Source organism: Pogoniulus pusillus, chromosome 15, assembly GCF_015220805.1.
Source record: "Pogoniulus pusillus isolate bPogPus1 chromosome 15, bPogPus1.pri, whole genome shotgun sequence".
NCBI lineage: Eukaryota > Metazoa > Chordata > Aves > Piciformes > Lybiidae > Pogoniulus > Pogoniulus pusillus.
In genome coordinates this window covers 16,118,715-16,137,574 of record NC_087278.1, presented here as the reverse complement: position 1 = coordinate 16,137,574, position 18,860 = coordinate 16,118,715, and the positions used below count along the sequence as shown (strand labels likewise).

The 18,860-nt window shown below is 41.1% G+C and overlaps 1 protein-coding gene across 3 annotated transcripts in view; it reads right to left on the bottom strand.

The window, feature by feature from the left end:
* Positions 1-18,860, bottom strand: part of AGK (acylglycerol kinase) — a 38,264-nt gene that overhangs the window by 6,919 nt on the left and 12,485 nt on the right. For all 3 annotated transcript variants that reach the window (XM_064155524.1, XM_064155523.1, XM_064155526.1), the window contains 10 exons: positions 17,834-17,913; positions 16,728-16,803; positions 15,350-15,442; positions 14,383-14,415; positions 12,312-12,406; positions 10,207-10,276; positions 9,366-9,445; positions 5,844-5,901; positions 2,244-2,391; positions 1,110-1,207 (listed from right to left, as the gene is read on the bottom strand). In XM_064155524.1, coding sequence (XP_064011594.1) covers positions 1,110-1,207; positions 2,244-2,391; positions 5,844-5,901; positions 9,366-9,445; positions 10,207-10,276; positions 12,312-12,406; positions 14,383-14,415; positions 15,350-15,442; positions 16,728-16,803; positions 17,834-17,883 — 801 coding nt within the window. In that variant the 5' untranslated portion in view covers positions 17,884-17,913. The remainder of the gene's footprint in view (positions 1-1,109; positions 1,208-2,243; positions 2,392-5,843; positions 5,902-9,365; positions 9,446-10,206; positions 10,277-12,311; positions 12,407-14,382; positions 14,416-15,349; positions 15,443-16,727; positions 16,804-17,833; positions 17,914-18,860) is intronic.

The window sequence follows — 18,860 nt, the reverse complement described above, 5'->3', positions numbered from 1 at the left end:
AAAGTGCACTTTGAGGGCATAAAGGAGAAAAAGGAAAAAAAAACCACAAACTGTTAAGGGCTAGTCTGAGCAATGTGATACTTTTACTTTACACCACTGAGTATAACCTACTTCAGCAACCAAAACTGTTCTGTTCAAGTGCCATCTAGAAACCACTGAAAAAATAAATATCCAAATACTAGTCTCTAACTAGTTTCTACCATAATTAGGACACTGGTGGTTCAAATCATAAGCCACTGATAAAGAATAAACTAAAATTTATGCAGTACACTGTAAGGAGAAAATAAGAAATTTTCAGGCTAGATTTGCCATGTTATTTTCATTTCATCTTACAATGATAATGTATCAATGTACCACAAATGTTCAGGTTCTTAAAGACCCTGAATTCTGAGCAAGAAACACGCTGCAGTAAGTTCAACACCTTCTGTTAACCTGGGTGTAGTGTCAGCGTTTTCCTGCAGCCATGAAAACATGAAAAGCAGCTCACCAGTACAGGATCAGTGTTACCATCTTCCAGTAAAATTGAAGACTGACATCTATTCAAATGGCTTCCACAGCAAGAGTGTCACCAAAACATATACATAAGTCAAAGGCAGGTTTAAAAGGAGAGCATGAGTAAGCTGAGAGGTTATGACAGGAAGAGTTTCCCTGCTCCCTTGGTTCTATTATTCCACAACCATCTGAATTTCCTGTCCCTCAAACTCAGTGTAAACCCTTTCTCTAGATCCAGTGCAAGCCAAAGAGAGAGTAAACACCACAATTTCAGGCAGACACTCAGGCTCAGATTCCTTTAGCACTAGCTGATAAAATAATCATCTCTCCATAGGTCAAGAAGGAAAGGAGTGCCTATTTTGATGCTTTGTTTTCTCCTGGGAAATCCTGAAGCTTCTTCTTGGCTACTGAAACCTTGTAAAGGGTCTTCCCAAATTTATATGGGCTACTTGTGCATTTACATTGGCTCTGACACTTGCCCATTCCTGGATTCAGTCACAGGCCCACCCTTGCATAAGGCATAAGTTTTATTTATATAGACAAAAGATTGAGAGGTTAGTGAGAAATGAAAGCTGTAGGCAGGCAGCATTTGGAATCCAGTTGTGCTATGGCCTTACCATCAGATCCAGATTCCTGTTCCGTGTTGCAATGGAAAGCTCAATAGTGGATAGATTCAATTCTTCCCAGTCCTCTGGGGAGACCTCCTGAGGAATTTCTGGAAATGCAGAAGATAACAATAAGTGGAATTTAACTGTGAAAAATATCATTTCACTGCTACAAAGAACAAAACATTAATGCCAGCCTCAAAAATCACTCAAATCCATTGTGACCACTGGTTATTTCTTTCTTTCAAAGGTCAGTGTCTTAGAAAAAAGAAGCTTCCAAGTACTGAAGGAAAAACAAGCACCAGCACACACAGAGTACCAAGAAAAACTATCAAGTACATTACATGGCAGCCCTGTGAGTCCTTATGCCCAAGGATTAACAGATCCCATGGCCAGTATTACAGGAACACATAGAAAACACCTGAAGTACTGCTACTCAAAAGCAGAAACCCAGTGCTTAAGATGCTGTGGTAAGATGTGCTCTTTATAGGAGGAAACTCCACAGTTGAGTTCTCAGATACAAGTCATCTAGTTTATGCTTTTGTCTAAATCATCTCTGCTAGACAAGAAGGAATGAGAAGGACTTTGTATTGCACTGGATTGCACAAAAGACATGCTCTCCCTCCTGCAGAATGCCACATGCACTGCTCAGCTAACAACTTAACCCAAGAGTCTCACAGAGTACGTTAAAGAAATCAAATGTACTATGAAAAACTTAATGCTCCTGCACCACCAAGTAACATTTGTTTCTCTGTGTTAGCAACTCCCTCCAGCTTGAAAAACAATGTCTGCTCCTTTCTTGACAGCTCACCTTCTTCAACAGGAGGAAGACTGCAAAGAGCTTGGCTTTAAGTGGCAAATATTGCCTATGGAGGCTTCCATAGCAATGGCAACAAACCACAAGCCCAGGGAATGCCCTGGTTTTTTTACGAACACACTTTTGTTCATGAAACCACAAGCTCGGGCAGAACTGTTCTGTTCCACTCCTGGTAAACAGCACTCCAAGTATCTTGACCACATTTTAATATGTAATACAAAATAATAACACTATAAAAATGAGAGAGCAGGAAAGTAAAGCATGACACCTCCCAATTTATTAGAGAAGTAAAGCCTGCCTGTGAGTTTATATCAAAATATACACCTCACCTTTTGGAGGAGGTGACCAGTATAACCGAAGTCGTCTGTAAAGCCTCACATACAAAGGGGGCCTGGATGGTTTCTCCTCTGGCTCTTCTGGAGGTCTCTCAGTTGGACCCAGATACATGAGAGCAGCTTGATGTTTCTGAGGCCATTCCTTGGATTTGCATGGCATGGAAAGACAAAAAAAGGTAAAGGGCCTTTTGTTTAACACCTATCTGTTTATTCTGTTTAGTCCTTCGGCCTATTTATTCCGTACTGCCTATTTATTCTGTGCTCCCAAGCACTTCTGCAGAGCCAGATCTCACCACTGCTCAGCCTGCTTTACAGCCCTCCAGCCTCCAGCCTCACATGTGAGATAACATTTTTGCAGCTTGAAAGAGATTACCCACAGTTCCCAAGTCTATTAATCTACTTCTTCCCCATACAGAAGTGAGGTATCTTTTGCCTCTGTAAGCAGAGGTTGAAGGGATGCTTTCTGTGATGCTGATGCACGCCGGAGTGAAGCAGTTGCTTATGGGTGGAGGGAGCAGCAAAATACAGCAAGGTTAACATGAATGTTTGAAAGCACAGTTGGTTTCTTCATGGCACAAAGGCAACCTCAAAGAGGGGTCTAGTGCAAACAGATAAACACCACAGTGCTTGTGCAGCTGAAAGACGCTAAAACCTGGCAGGCTCTACAGCAACTCAAACAATCAAAATCAGGTGCTTGTAGACAGCAACACAAGCAAGTGAGGTGAGCTTCATAAAGGATCTAAGGAGAAGGTGTGAGAAATATATGTTTGATCCAATCAATTCGTGGCAAGAGGTCACAGACAGGGAGGAAGGGGGATTTTGAATGGAGCTGCATTCCTCCTTGCACCACCATCACAAAGGTGTGCAATAGGCTTAAGATAACAGTAATAAGTAACTAGAAACTAGAAAGGTTGGTGTAGGAGGGAGGCATGTGCAAGAGACACCTTTTTGCATGAGCAAACAGAGGAATACAAAAGGAGTTTGGAGTTCATGGAAAGGACACTTGAAAAAGACCCCTTACTTCATCACTGAAGACCACCAGAGGGACCACCAGATAAAAAGAGACACGCATGGAAGAGACACCTCCCATTCCTAAAACTGGTAAGGAAAACCCAACCTTTTCTTAGAATTAGTAATGAATATGTAATAGAACAGGGTATAAAAAGAGAAAACTGAAGGCAAAGGGTGTGCGTTAGGGCAGAGCAGAGTCTCCCCGTGCACCCAGGCCTGTACATTGCTTGATTCCTGCAACTCTATTAAAGCCTTGTTTTGCAGGAACACAAGTTTATGCCTGTTATTTATGACAAATTGGGGGCTCGTCCAGGATATCACTAGACCCTGAAGGTTCACCCATGGGAGGTGGGCAAAGGGAAGGAGAATTTTTTTTAAGTAACTAATTATTCATGGTGATATTTCAGACTCCAGTGCCAGGCAGTGATGGTCTACAGAAGAACCTTAGCTCCTGAAGTATTTCCAGATGCTGACAAAATTTATTTCCTCTGTCCTGGAGTCCTGTATACCCCTAAATTCCTCTCTCTCTGTAGTCTGAATGGGAGAGGGAAAGGCACGAAAAGACCTGTCATCCCCCAACCCTGCCCTGCAGGCGTGAAGGGGCTGAGTAAAGGGCCCTTCTGGCACAATGGGTGCCCCATGCAGTGCCCACGTTGGAATCGGGCTGGGGATTGGCTGTGGTCTTCGTGCCTAGGAAGTGGTAACTCTGCTCTTTGTCTAGGAAGGGTATAAATATTGGGGGACTTCCCGCCTTTGGGGTTCCCACCTTGGAGTTCGCCCCTGCCTGAGCGTTCATGCCTACCTGAGAGTTCTCCCCCCACCCCTCCCACCTGGCTCAGCTTTATTATTAAGAAAAAAATGCTATAAAATAATAGCTAAAGCCTTCTCCAACTTCTGACTTACAGAATAGTCAAATTATCTATGGCATCCTTGTAGAATTCTCAAACGAGCTGAATCTGCTAATTAAACTAATTTCTGTATATAGTTTTGGGGGTGGGTTTTTGGGAACATAAAATAACTCTATTTTGATATAAATTCCTGACTCGGCCGCATTAATTCCCTGTCTCCACAGCACCTCTCATTTTGTTCTAAAAACAATTTCCAAAATTTTCAAACACAAGGACTTACACAGGGAATAATATGATTGAGTTTGAAATGTATATACTGAAACAACCCAGCCAAGAGCCCACATGTACTCAAGTACAATTATTTTTCTATGCATAAAACTTTAGAAGTGGTTTTGGATCCTACAAGCACAGATTGTTAAGCTAATTCACCTTGCAGTGCTGAGAGCAAGAAAAGACTCCGGTATCATACTGGTAAAATATAGAGAGCAAATGGAGGTTTTATCAGTAGGGCCAAACATAAACAGTAAGTATTAATGATTAAAGCAGAAACCAGCACTGCTATGATGATTGAAGTCTGCAACCTCATAACAATGTCTCTACCAGTATCAGAGAAGAGTTCTTTCCCCTTACTCTGTTTTCAGCTAGAGGTCATCCTATTTCAAAGGGCAGCTGCTAAAGCCATAAAAAGATGAAATGCACAGCAACAAAGACAAGCCACCAGGAAAAGCTTAAGCTCAACAAGCTGGGGCCATATCTTATAGAAATTAACAAAATGGCAATATTACAGGCCCGTAAAGCAATGACTACCATAGTTAGGGGAGAACAGGTAGAAACTTTTCTGTCTTAACAGCAGAAATTGTGGACACTTTAACCTTCAGCAGGTTAAATGCATCTTTTTCATGTACAATGAATAGCTCACCAGCAAAATCCACTATCACTGCCAGTAACTGAGGCTAAGGACTCCACAAAAGTGAGAAAGAAGCTGGTAGAGAAGTGAATAAAAGGTTTCTACCTAGAATGCTAGCACACAGATCATCAACGCAAACTTCCTGGGGAGGAGGAAAAAAAGAAAGTCTTTCATGGACACATTACCATTTAACTCCTTTTCACAGGAGTTTCCCATAAAGGAAGCATTGGCACTGTGACAGATGGCATGACTGGACTGCACTATACCTTCCTGGGTATTCCCACAGCCTTTCATGAAGCTCCTTATAAGGTTGGAGAACAGGAAAGGCATGTGAATGAAAATGCTTCACCTTTATGCAGGTCAGTTTTAAGCAAAAAAGAGTTTAAGGTGAGATATAAGCTATTAATCTTCATGCTTATTTTACCACACATGGAAGCCCAGTTACCAACGTGCATAAGAAGTCAAAATAGACACTTCTACCGGAGAAAGAAATGAGAACAAAATGTTACCATAAAAAAGAAAGGTGACAGAGCACTTGAATGGTTATCTCCAGCACCACTACTGCTCTCTGCTTTCAAAGGTGGCTGCTGGCTCCCCTGATCGTGCAGCAACAGACACTTAGTAAAGAATTTTTTAAAAGAATTCCTCCTCCCTTTTGTCTCTTCAGAAGTTAAGTCCATAAATTGGTAGGTTTAACAAATCAAGCTTCACTCTCATTTTACACTTACCAGAATACTTCACAAAAAGCTTACAGATAAATTACACAAAGCATAGTCAGCCTTTTCATTTGTCAAATACAAAACCATTTTATTCAAAATGATGCATTACCTTAAGTGTACTGAAAAAGTGAGCTGCTTTGGTTTTCAGAGGCCCAAGATACCAGTACCTGGAAAAAAAGAAGACCAATAGTACTTCTAAGATACCCAGGGATACTGGGATCAATACTGGGAAAGGGAGAAACCTTAAATGAAGTCAAAGCACACTGACTCGTTTGCCACTGAAGCTAGCAATCCCCTACAACATTTAGCTTTGTAACACTAAGATGTTTTCTACACCTCACCAGCAGCTTAGCAGTGACATCCCTTCTCTGAGACAGAGGTCCCCAAAATGCAGTACACAATCTTCACTAGAGGCAGTGTGACATCTCAGGCATTGCTTTATCCAGCTGGCTTTCACACAGAGGAGGTGGGTAGTGGTCAGAAAAACAGATACTGTATCCAGTTCTGGGCTCCTCGGTTCAAGAGAGATGTTGAGATACTGGAACATGTCCAGAGAAGGGCAACAAAGCTGGTGAGGGGCCTGGAACACAGCCCTGTGAGGAGAGGCCAAGGGAGCTGGGGGTGTGCAGCCTGCAGAAGAGGAGGCTCAGGGCAGACCTCACTGCTGTCTACAACTACCTGAAGGAAGGCTGTAGCCAGGTGGGGTTGGGCTCTTCTGCCAGGCAACCAGCAACAGAACAAGGGGACACAGTCTCAAGTTGAGCCAGGGGAGGTCTAGGCTGGATGTTAGGAGGAAGTTCTTGCCAGAGAGAGTGATTGGCATTGGAATGGGCTGCCCAGGGAGGTGGTGGAGGTACTGTCCCTGGAGGTGTTCAAGAAAATCCTGGATGAGGCACTTCACAGTATCACAGTATCATCAGGGTTGGAAGAGACCTCACAGATCATCAAGTCCAACCCTTTACCACAGAGCTCAAGGCCAGACCATGGCACCAAGTGCCACGTCCAATCTTGCCTTGAATAGCCCCAGGGACAGCGACTCCACCACCTCCCCGGGCAGCCCATTCCAGTGTCCAATGACTCTCTCGGTGAAGAACTTTCTCCTCACCTCCAGCCTAAATTTCCCCTGGCACAGCCTGAGGCTGTGTCCTCTCGTTCTGGCGCTGGCCACCTGAGAGAAGAGAGCAACCTCCTCCTGGCCACAACCACCCCTCAGGTAGTTGTAGACAGCAATAAGGTCACCCCTGAGCCTCCTCTTCTCCAGGCTAAACAATCCCAGCTCCCTCAGCCTCTCCTCATAGGGCTGTGCTCAAGGCCTCTCACCAGCCTCGTCGCCCTTCTCTGGACACGCTCAAGCATCTCAATGTCCCTCCTAAACTGGGGGCCCCAGAACTGAACACAGTACTCAAGGTGTGGTCTAACCAGTGCAGAGTACAGGGGCAGAATGACCTCCCTGCTCCTGCTGACCACACCATTCCTGATGCAGGCCAGGATGCCACTGGCTCTCTTGGCCACCTGGGCACACTGCTGGCTCATGTTCAGGCGGGTATCAATCAGCACCCCCAGATCCCTCTCTGTTTGGCTGCTCTCCAGCCACTCCGACCCCAGCTTGTATCTCTGCATGGGGTTGTTGTGGCCAAAGTGCAGCACCCTGCACTTGGAGCTATTGAACCCCATCCCATTGGACTCTGCCCATCTGTCCAGGTGGTCAAGGTCCTGCTGCAGAGCCCTTCTGTCCTCCAACCCACTTAGTGCCATGGTCTGGTTGATTGGACAGGGCTGGGTGCTAGGTTGGGCTGGATGATCTTAGAGGTCCCTTCCAACCTGGTTGATTCTGTGATTCTGTGATCTCAGCAGCAGAATTTTACCTAGTTATGCGACATAACTGGGAATGATTTAAAGGTCTGTGGTCTAACAGCTGGTGGGATGTATCTCCACCATATGCAATAAAGAATGAAGTTGGAAGAAACAAGCAAACAAAGATCAACAGCTTCAGCAACAAAGAAACCATCGCCAGCAAACACCCATTTGCCCCAAACAATTCTTAGATCACAATCAATGTTTTACAAAATAAACATCCTGCCAGCTATACAGCACTGTGCAGAATCTAAAGATGTGACTACATTTAAGCAGGTTGGACACACATTTGATCAGCATCTTCCACCAAAGAACACAAACGAAGCACATTAAACACCACCAGTTCCAGTGTGCAGCAGACCCATTAACCACTAAGGCATTACACCACTGCCACCAAGCCATAAATTGTCTGTAAAACAATAAAACTTCAGAAACACTAAACAGCACCATGTCTGCACCAGGAGGACACTGCTTAGTAGAGGGATAGTCAAGCAGATTCCTGGAACTGGCTTGCAGCTTTGTACTGGGTGCCTTCTTTTCAGTGTAAGATCAGTTGTATTGTAACACACCAAACATTTATTTAGCCCAATAATCCATCCCTTATGGGGAAACAGGATGATGTGGATACATGAAAGAACAGGGCAAACACACAAGGCTGTTGTTTCAGGCTGACTCTGAACACCTATTTATTCATGTCTGAAACGCTTTCCTGGCTGTGTAAGTTTTCAATGCATCCCGAAATACCAGTGGAAGAGAATGAGGTCTGAGGATGCTCACACCTCCCCATGTACAAGAGGTGCTGTTATGCCTCCGGTGCTGAGTCCAAAAGACTCCTAGAAAACGGAACTGCTGGAGGAAAAGATGTGAAGGCTGACACTAGGCAAAGCACAGGGTATGGGCAGGAAGCCTAGTAAGTGTACAGGGGAAAGAGAAATGCACTTTCTTAGTCTTGGGATGCAATCAACAGGAGAGTCTGCAGCACAACCAAGTCATCAGCTACACAAGCTACCATAAGAATGCCCCTTGCTTCACAGGAACAAACACTGGCACGTTCTCTATCCCATATCACCTCTCAAACCGACTTAAGTATTTGCCAGATGAACTCCAGAGGTCTGCCACCTCTTGCTTTCTGACAAACATAGCTCAGTGACAAAACACTTGGTGTTTCCTCATAGCTGCACAGCAGAGGCATGTGCTGCAGTTTCCCCGTAACACTTTGAGCAGTGAACTGCTTTGGCCTGGCTGCCAGCCATTTGATACACCGACAGAGGCATACTAAACGTCAATTTGGAGAGGGCCCAACAATTACTAGTTTAGCATTCAGAGAACAGTCATCAGGCAACACAGTCTAAGCCATTTCTGGCAGTAACTGAAGGACATTCCTACTGCATCTAATGTCCCTTGCTGGGATTGAGTTACATAGTCTGTGTGCATCTTTTCATTGGCAGCTGATAAAAAACAATGGCCAATTACTTTATGTAGACTTCACTCAAGGGATTTCTTTCCCCACTGATACACTCTGAATAAAGTTCCAGAAGTGGGCACCACAAAACAAACTGAAAGTAAATACTTAAAAGAACAGGTGAACACCAAATAAGTACTTCAAATGACAAAAATGCTGAAATTCACACATATGTAATGTGAGACCTAAGAAGAGGGAGTGCCTCTGCCTGTCAAATATCTGCATGCAAAAAAACCTTTATAAGAGTGGGGTACATGTCTTATTGGCCAACAGATGTTAAAAAGGCTACAGTATCAAAACTCAGTATTTTCTTACTTGCTAGCTTTAATTCCTGCATCTCTGTAAGAACCCCATCTTAAACCAGTCACAGCAAACACAGGCTGTTCTTTTTCTCCCTGTAAAGAAAAACAGACATTGCAAAATTGTTTTCTCTTATCTTGTTTCACATTTGGTTGTTCTTTTCTTTGCAGATAGAAAAAATAATTTCCACATAAAATGTGATTTGTGATTAATCCTGAAAGTGAATTTTCACAGCGAACAGCAATAAAACTAAGCAGAACTTGTCTGGTTGCAGCCTATCTACTCCTATCCCACCAGAGTGGAACAGGTGAGTTTGAAGAGGTTGAAGTTTGACTGCATACTCAGCAAAAGCAATTTTATTTTGTGGATAGTCAGCCACAAGCAAGGAGCTCTGCACAGTTCTTGCTACAGAAATTGTAGAATGTCCATTCTACAACATAGCAGAAAAATAATACTCAAAAACTGTAATAAGCAAAGTCAAAGCTTTTCCCACTTCACATTTCTGAGTTGGTAAAAGAAAGCAATTAACTCTGCAATACATATGAATGCATTAAATCGGCTCAGACAACTATTGTTATCTCTCACCATTTCCACAGAAATATTGATGTCAAGTTTTCTATTCATCAATACTTTCTAAGCCTCAAAAAAAAAGTTAGGCATTCTAATATTTTCTTCAGTTTAGACTATCTGATGTCATAGCATATGATGGAGAAACGATTGTCACCAGAACTGCTGATATCATAAGCCAAAATCCATGATGGTATGGCACAACAGAAAAGCAGCCCACGTAGACAGAAAAACATAAGCATAGGGAAGTTTTAGGAACACTGGGTACCATATCAGCAGTTGCTTTTACCTTGATCTGCAAGACATCAAGTGGAACTGTCTCTCCCTTCAAAATGGCCAATGTAGCATTAGTGATATGTCTGTAAAACAAACAGGAAATGAACAAAGAAAGACAAAAAGGAAGCAGAAGAGTAAGCTTTAAAATTATACTTTTTCCCAGTAAACTCCACGAGTTCAGCTGTGTTTTGTTTTTTTTTCGTAACAAAACAACATTAAAGGAAGGACTCTGACAAAGTGCTGCATTTTCTTGGAATCAGAAAGAAAACTGGATGACCCTAACACATGACAAAACCTGCATCCTAATGAACAGCAAATGACCTCATAACAAAAGGAAGTTCTGAGGCTAAGCTCTTCAGAGATTCCATCTTCTTCAGCTAATGCCAGATCTCAAATTAACTCTGTACTGTTTCAGCTACTTAACACACTAAGGACTCAAATCATGGGTTTATTTTGTTGGTGTCAAGTGTAACAACGTGAGAGAGAAAGGAATGGTCATGAGAGTGGTCTCAGATCGTATGTCTGGATCTCAAACGCCTTAGTATGTTAATTTGTTTTAAAGGTTTTAACCAACATAAATCTACCTATCAGCAGTGCTCACATGGATTTGGTCTCCACAAAGTCAAAGCAGCTAAGGCACTTTCTCATTTCAAATCATAGAGCATGGTACTAAAGATTTTGTAACCAAAGTGTTAAAGTCCACCTGATCAGACCTTGAAGCATGCATTTCATTAAAACTCCTTCTTTGTTTTCAAAGTTGGCTAAAATTTAAATTCCATATTGTACACATTTACGGTGTCTCAGCTGGACACAAAAACCCCATGAAAATCAAATACAGTTTTCAAATCCAGCCCAATAGTCACGTGAATTAGCAGGACAGATTTCCCTTGGCTTAGTCAGGCTGAGAATACTGAGACAGAAACAGGAAATTGTTCTTCTCTCAGTTTTTCTTTTCTCCTAACTCTTACCTTTCTGCAAGATTTAATAGTGCTGAAGGAAAAAAATCTCAAATATTTCTTTTCTACCATATCACTTCAGCAGTTCTTAAGTCCAGTTCAGTTACTGGTGTGGGCTGTTAAGCAGCTTATTGACCAGAATCCTTTCAACTTCACCAATACGCTGCAGTCTCACCAGCACAGTTCATTACCTTGGGACAAAAAGATCATTCATTTCAAATGGCTTCTTTAGAATCCAAACATAAATTATTATTTTAATCTTAGCTGCTGATTACAGCCTTGTCCATCTTGCTGAGCTTCAAAGCACTCTGGTAGTTTTAATGAAAGATGTTATGCCAGTTGGCTCATGGGTTTTATGTATGATGGATACCAGCAAGGGTTCCACAAAGAAGAATGTTAATGAGTTACTGGGAGAACCAGAGTGAGCACATTTCAGGAGCAAGGAGAAATATATTCATTAGTATGGGAGGAGAAGGGAAAAATTGAAAAGAAAGGAAGTGTGGAAAAAAAAAAGATTAGTTGACTAGCCTTTTTACTTTAAAGGTGGACAAACTCAACATATCACTAACTGAAACGGAGGCAACAAATACTGCCAGACTGGATGATGCCCAGGAAGATGATAAATAAGGCTTTTGGAGAGTTGCCAGCATTAGTCCTATCTCAAGGATGAGCAAGAAACCCTGAAGAACTTAGTAATGGAACTCAACCTTTCCCATAAAGATATTCTTGTAAGCTTTACTTTGCAGGAGCTAACCAGATTATATTGGGGGTGGTTTTTAGAATTCTTAAGATGGAAAAGGGATGGAATGAGAGCATTTTTTGGTTTATTTTGTCATATCTCTGTCATTATATTTCTGACTATTCCGAACAGTTTTTATCCTCTTTTTTAAGCGTGCCAAACCCTGAGCACCACACAGTCACAGCAATACTAGCCACAGCAAATGATTTCATGTTCTAATGATACATGCATTTCCTTCTTTTAATTTTTAGTTGTTTTTTTGGAAGTCACTAACTCAGGCAAGTCCAGAGAGTTATCAAGCTCTGCTCAGAGACTGCCAACTTCCATGCAACAGAAAAAAGAAACACATCAAGCTACTGAGCAGCAGTGCTCCCTGAAAACAAACCAAGAAGAAGCCCACTTTCAGAAACATTGAATACTTACTCGACTTGGTTCATGCTCTCAGGATAGAGCACGTGGCTCAGAGTGCAGGTCTTCCCAAGAGGAATGAATCCTATAGGAATCTTACTGAAGACAGCCTGGACACATGAGGAGAGAAAATTAACATTTACATCAGCTTAACCAAGCTCCCTGTGTGGAGATCACTGCTGTGTCTGGTATCACCCCTTTGGCACTAAGCAGTCAGGCACTTCCTTAAATGAGGCAGTAATAGAGAACGACTCAAAATATGCCATCTGAATCTGTGAACCCACCACTGCCAGCTGGGTACAAAAGAGCTCTCTGTAATCATTAAGAACATTGCTACATGCAGATTGGCAGCCACATCCTAACTAATGCATGGATTCTATCAGCAATCTGCCATTTTTCTTAATACTGATGGTGGCATCACAAGCTCTGAATCTCATTTACCATTGCAGAAATCCCCCTCTGACATAGTAACCTTGCATGGCAAAGATTGTCTCAGTTAAGGAAAGGAAATTAATTGATTACTCTGGCATCCAAATCATGAAGCAGCAGAAGGTCTGGTTTTTGGAAGTCACTGACCATGTTATTTTTCTGTACCACAATTCAGCCAAAGTGCTTGCTGAAGGAGCAAGTTATTATCCTATACCTCATAATAAACTGTGCTTCTTGGAGCGTGTCAGCGAATCAGTGTAAACTACCATATATTACGATGCATGATCTCCCTCCCGGGCACTGCTGCTAGCAGCACCATGATACTGCAAATTGGCACCAATGAAGTAACATCCCTCGCACTTCATGCCCACCCACTCTCCCTTGGTATCTCTGTGTCACTTCTAAGCCTTAACACATATCAAAACACCCTTCTCTCAATTTCTTCACAACTGTCTTACAGCATGCAGACAACATTCTATTTGCAGCTCATGTGGTCATGATCTGCTCCCCTGGTTGCTAGGAACAGTGTTTTTGCAATATCTTGCACAGACTCGTCTGACTCAGGCACAAGTGGTATGGCATACCCAACTAAAAAGCAAAGCACAGAGTCAAGGGGGCTGAACTGCAGATCTCTACTCCCAGGAGAGAGTGGTGTGAAGGACAAGAAGAATTCCCCAGCCAAAGCCATAAAGGGACACAGTGCCAATACTACAACACAGTGCTCCACCCAAAATAGCACAGGATGCACAATTTTCTATGCTATTGCAAATCAACTCAAGCTTCATCAAGATAAGAAGCAAAAGAGAGAAGAAAAAAAAGCCAGCACAGCCTTTAAACCCTTTTTCCCCCCAGTATCTTTAGACTACAGCACTCTCAGTGGCCAACTATAATAATATTAAAAATTGCTGTCTCAGAATTGATACCGTGGCCCTTTAAAAGTACTGACTTGCTTGCAGAATTTCTCTTGTCACATTTAGACAAAGCAATGGCCTAAACAGATACAATTCTAGCTGCCAAGGATATCATCATAACCTTGCCTGGATCATTTAATAAGTGTTTTTGCCAGCTCCTGCCAGGAGGTTTTGGGAACAAAGATTCCCTCCTTTCTTCAATAACACTGTCCTCCCTCTTTAAAAAGAAAAATCTCCCTCATTTCCATTTGGAGCAATCCACCTTGAGAGGTTAAATTTCGCTTTCTGCAGCCATCTACATAGGTAGACATTTGCTGCTTGAGAAACGGTGAAGCAATCACATAGTGATAGGAGTGTGGCCATGAAGGGATTTGGTTTCAAGCCTGTATACAAGATAAAATACAAGAAGAACATGCACTGTCGCCTGACACTTCTGCCAAACAAAGCAGCATACACAGCTGGTCTACAGGTCTTGGAAAGTTGTGTATTTGGCTTCTCCATAATCCCTGCTTTGATGCTGGAAACTTCCCAAAGCCATGGCTTAGGAGCCACTACACTCTGAGAAAGGGAATGGAGAACAACAGGCAGAATTGCAGGACACAAGCATGGCCGACTTATTAAACAGCAAGCCAGCTCCAGATTAGTAAGCAATGGTATGTAGAAGACAGCTAAAGCCAAGAAAGTGGATATACAAAACAATTCCTCCCAGAAAAAAACGTAAAATTTTGTAAGTAACACTTCCTCACCTCATCTGCTCTGCGAAGAAGTCCAGTTATAACCTGAAAAACATTGGAAATGCTCAGCTCTGAGAAACAGGGGATTTTTGGTTACTGTAGAAAGCTATGAAATTTACACTCTCATTTACTTTGTTGCAAAGAATTAAGGAGCAGCTACTCTTATGGAAGGTGCTACAGTGGCTTACATAGGAAAGGAAGCATATTTCCACCTTTCCAGCATGCACAAACGTGGTGGAAAGAAGAAGGTTATGAGTGAGCATGAGTATATGCTGGCACCACAATCAACACCAGTGTAAATGTTTTAACACAAATAATGCATTGGTCAGTACGCAATTAACAACAATAAATTCTAAGGCTTGAAGACATATTCCGATCACCTTATCTTAAGGTCACTGCATTTCATTTAGCCTTTGCCTTATGACAACAGTAGTTAGTATTCTAGGAAATGCTTTAATAAAATGCAGCCTTCTCTGAAAAATAGAACATCCTCCAGTTCTGCTGGTAGTTTGCTTCTGCTATTAATCACCTTGACAACAGGCATTCATTAAATACATACCATGTTTTGCTATTACTGCTACATATTTTTTAATTATTTGAGCCCCCATTAGCAAAGCATTTCTTTCTCTTGGGGAGTATAGACAGGACTGAACTTCAAAAATTAAAACATTACAGCTACACTACACAGAAAAAATAAGTTAGAATCATGTATCCCAAAATGCTTTTCTTATTCTAGAATAAAATTCTGGAAGACAGTTATGCTGCACAGTCTCTTTCTACCCAACTCTCACTGTTGCTTTTAGATTAATAGAAACTATCAGAGTTTTCTTGTCCCTGTTAAGATTATAACATTGACTGAAAATACAGACACTAAAATGGACAAATCCCTAGTCATAGATGTTGCTACATCACCTGGATTCAATTGTTTCACTCTCAGCCTTTAGATTCTCAATAAATTAGGACAAAGCTTCTACAGTACCTCTTGTACTGTGCCATCTCCTCCTGCAATAATGATGAGATCTGTGTTCTCCATCAATTCCAGCAGCTTTTTTGCTTGTCCCTCATAATCAGTCTGAAGAAACAGAAACACAAGTATGAGAATTCAAGCGACTATTTCTAGGATTTCTCATATATATATATAAAAAGTCATCTCTCCATTTGCCTAGTAGTTATTCTAATACCAGCACACAGTACTGCGTCTTACAGCCACTGAAATTTCTTTGCCTTACATGCCTAATACAGTATGTGCAAGCAAACACAATACACAAAGGCTGAAGGAAATATCACAGTAAATCTGTATCTGGAACATCAAAGCAATAATTATAGGTAGTTTTACACTGAAACAAAACCAGAAGCAAAACACACTCTTGCAGAAGAAGTTCCAACATCTTTACCAGCCAAAGTGCTCAAGTACAGTTCTTGAAACACACAATCGGCTGCACAAAAGGCTGCTGCTTTTGACAACAGGTTTTGCAGTACAGAATACACTGACCTTCTAAACCACCAAAACTAGGGTTTTTTTTGCAAAACTGATGTCCTGTACAGAGACATCTCATTTTGAATTACCAGACCAGGCTCATTTTGCAAACTTGGCATGCCTGAAGTTACAGTGTGTCATTTTTTTCTCCTTGGGTGGGACTATGTACTGTTAATGACCAGAGGAAGGCATTAATCAAAACAGTATTCTGAGACCAAACTTTGTGAGAAAGATTCGGAGACAGAAAGATGCATAATGTAGGACACAGCAACTATTAAACCATCCACATAACAGCCTCAAAAACCTGCAAAAATATCAGAGTATCTTCATGTTTACTCCTCTTTCCAAACCTCTCTGCTAATTTACACTGTCCCAAGTTCAGCGCTTTGCTTTCATGATGGGAATGTTGAATTATTTGCAGATACACTGAGATACTTTCAGTGTAAAAATAAATGCTTATTTTTAATTAATCTGGACAGTTCCACTCCACATTAAAGTTCCTCATTTCTGAACTCTGCAAGTTCAGGCAGAATTGACTATTTCAACAGAAATGGGCATGCACCACTAGCCAGCACTCAAATATTTAGAGAGTTCTCTCTCAAACATGAATTATAGAAGAGCTGATTTAGACAGACAGACAAGCATATGTACTGCTTCAGCTGAAAATCAAAACACTCAGTGCACAGTTTGTAAATTAACTGCAAATTGAAAAGAAAAATATTCTAAGTACCATCTTAATATCTCAGCATTTCTGTCTTCCTATGAGATATCTACAGGACAACTGAGAATTTCAAATGCATCTAGAATTTAATTTCAATTCTTCAAGGGGAGAAAGCAGAGAAGACAATGGATCTGTATCTCACAACTCTAAGGTTCTTACCTTAACCACAGTTACATCCAAGCCAGATAAGTGCAAAATTGGAGCAGCATTCTTTTCAAAAAGGTTCCTGGCTTTGCTAGAAATAATAAGAGCAAAAATTATTTCATTAGTCTGGTGCATTAAAAAACAAAAAAAGAAAGAAACTAATTACTAACAAGAAGAAATACACTTTAAAATGAGCACACAAGCTAGACAATCAGTCACTCAACCTGGCAGTCCGGAAAGATGAGATTTCATTTGGTTCAAATGTATTACATTTTAAGACTCTTGTTGCAGACACCAGGCTTTTATTACAGTTTCAATAAATGCAGAAGAGGTTATTTACCTTCCTCCCAAAATAATTTTAAAACCCCACCAAACAGAATAACATCTCCAGAAAAAAAAACAACTTAGAAAATTAATGACTTGCAGAGCTTTAAGATCACAAAGAAAGCTCATTTAGAGAAACATGTTTTCAGAAACATTAAAAAAAATACTGTTACATACTATTAAATAAGTTTAGAAGCAACATTTTATCTGACCTTCTTTTGTTTAGTAGATGGATTCATTTTCTGCCTGTAACTGCATAATAAAATAATTATGCCATTAACTCTAAATTGCTTACAAGTGTGAGACTAAAAGTCAGAGACTTCATTTGTTAGCACTTTGCATTTTCTAGTGATGTTCTGAACAAATGCACTTAAGTCCAAGCACTTCCATGTCAGATATATTAATCCCTTTGTATTATTACCAACAACTTCCTGCCCCTTTACAAGATGCAACTGAGACTAAGCTTCACGCATCACATCCAAAATTACTGCTTTTCAGATAATGAGCATGAAGAAGTTTGGAAGGAATACAAAGGAACGACAAAGGTCGAAACACAGGATAAAAGAAAAATTTTAAACATATGTATGTTTAGAAATCATACTTTCAACTCAAGCATCTGTTTTTATTTCTCATCCCAATATTTTTGGTGAAGTACAGTTTGGCATAGTTACACAGCACCAGCTTGGCATCAGAGGGAGGCAAAAATGTGCTCAAAAACCTGGCTGGCTTTTATAGAGGATGGCAGAGCAAAAGTACAGAAAGTGTCTCAGAAATGAGTGTTGGGAGAGGAATTTTACCCTTTGCAAGCTGCTGGGTTGAGGAACACTGTTGCTTTCTTCAGTGGCATACTGGAGGGGATTGGCTGGTTGCCAAAAGCCTGAATAAGAGGAAAAAAAATAAATCCAAGTTCAGTTTGTTTTATGCACTGAAAGTACAAAACAATGCATCTCTGTAAATGTGAACCGGCTTTTAAGCCCCATGACATTCAAATGACTTCCATCTTCAACCACAGCACAGGCCTGCTACTCAAAGACCTGCACTCCTAGCTGCAGCTCACACTACTGTCACAAGTACTCTTCAGCTCATTTTTACAATTCCACCATCATTTCATTTCTGTCAACTTCTGGTTTTCTGCCATGGGCAGAGATCCAGGGAGATATCCTTGACTCCAAGGTTACTTGATTTTAATTCCTTATGCAATTCTCATGCACCTTCCTGCCACATTCTTACTGCATCTTTTTTCACTTCTCTATTTGACTTCATACAACTTTTCAGCTCATTGGTGTATTTTCTAGGATTACTTTTTTTGCAGATACTTATAAGCAAGCTCACTGTTTCTCTGACATTCTTTTCCTTATCATATCTCCATATAAAACTCAACTAATTCTTGTTCAACTTTTAATCCAATTCTGAACAGCTGCCTCAATTTTAAATTGTTCAAGAGTTACTCCATACAACTTCTTGCACCTTTTAGCCATTTGTACCTATTTCCACAGCTTTCAAGCACAGGGGAGCTAAGACAAAGTAAAGCTTCTACACATACTACTTCCTGCTCTCTAAATCTCTTTTAGGTCACCTAAAGGCTACCAAACCAAATCAGACTGGTTTTGAGTAAAAGGATGACAACATATTCAGCAGTACCAGACAGAAATCCCAGAAATAATTTAGGAACAAAGGACAACTGCACTGAACATGAGACATCTAGGTTTTCTCGCACCTTTAACCTGAAAGTCAGTCCTCCTAGCAGGAATTTTATATTGAGGAAGGTGGACATTGTATACAAAACAGAGCAGATTTTAGTCACCTGTAGATGCTTAAATTTAC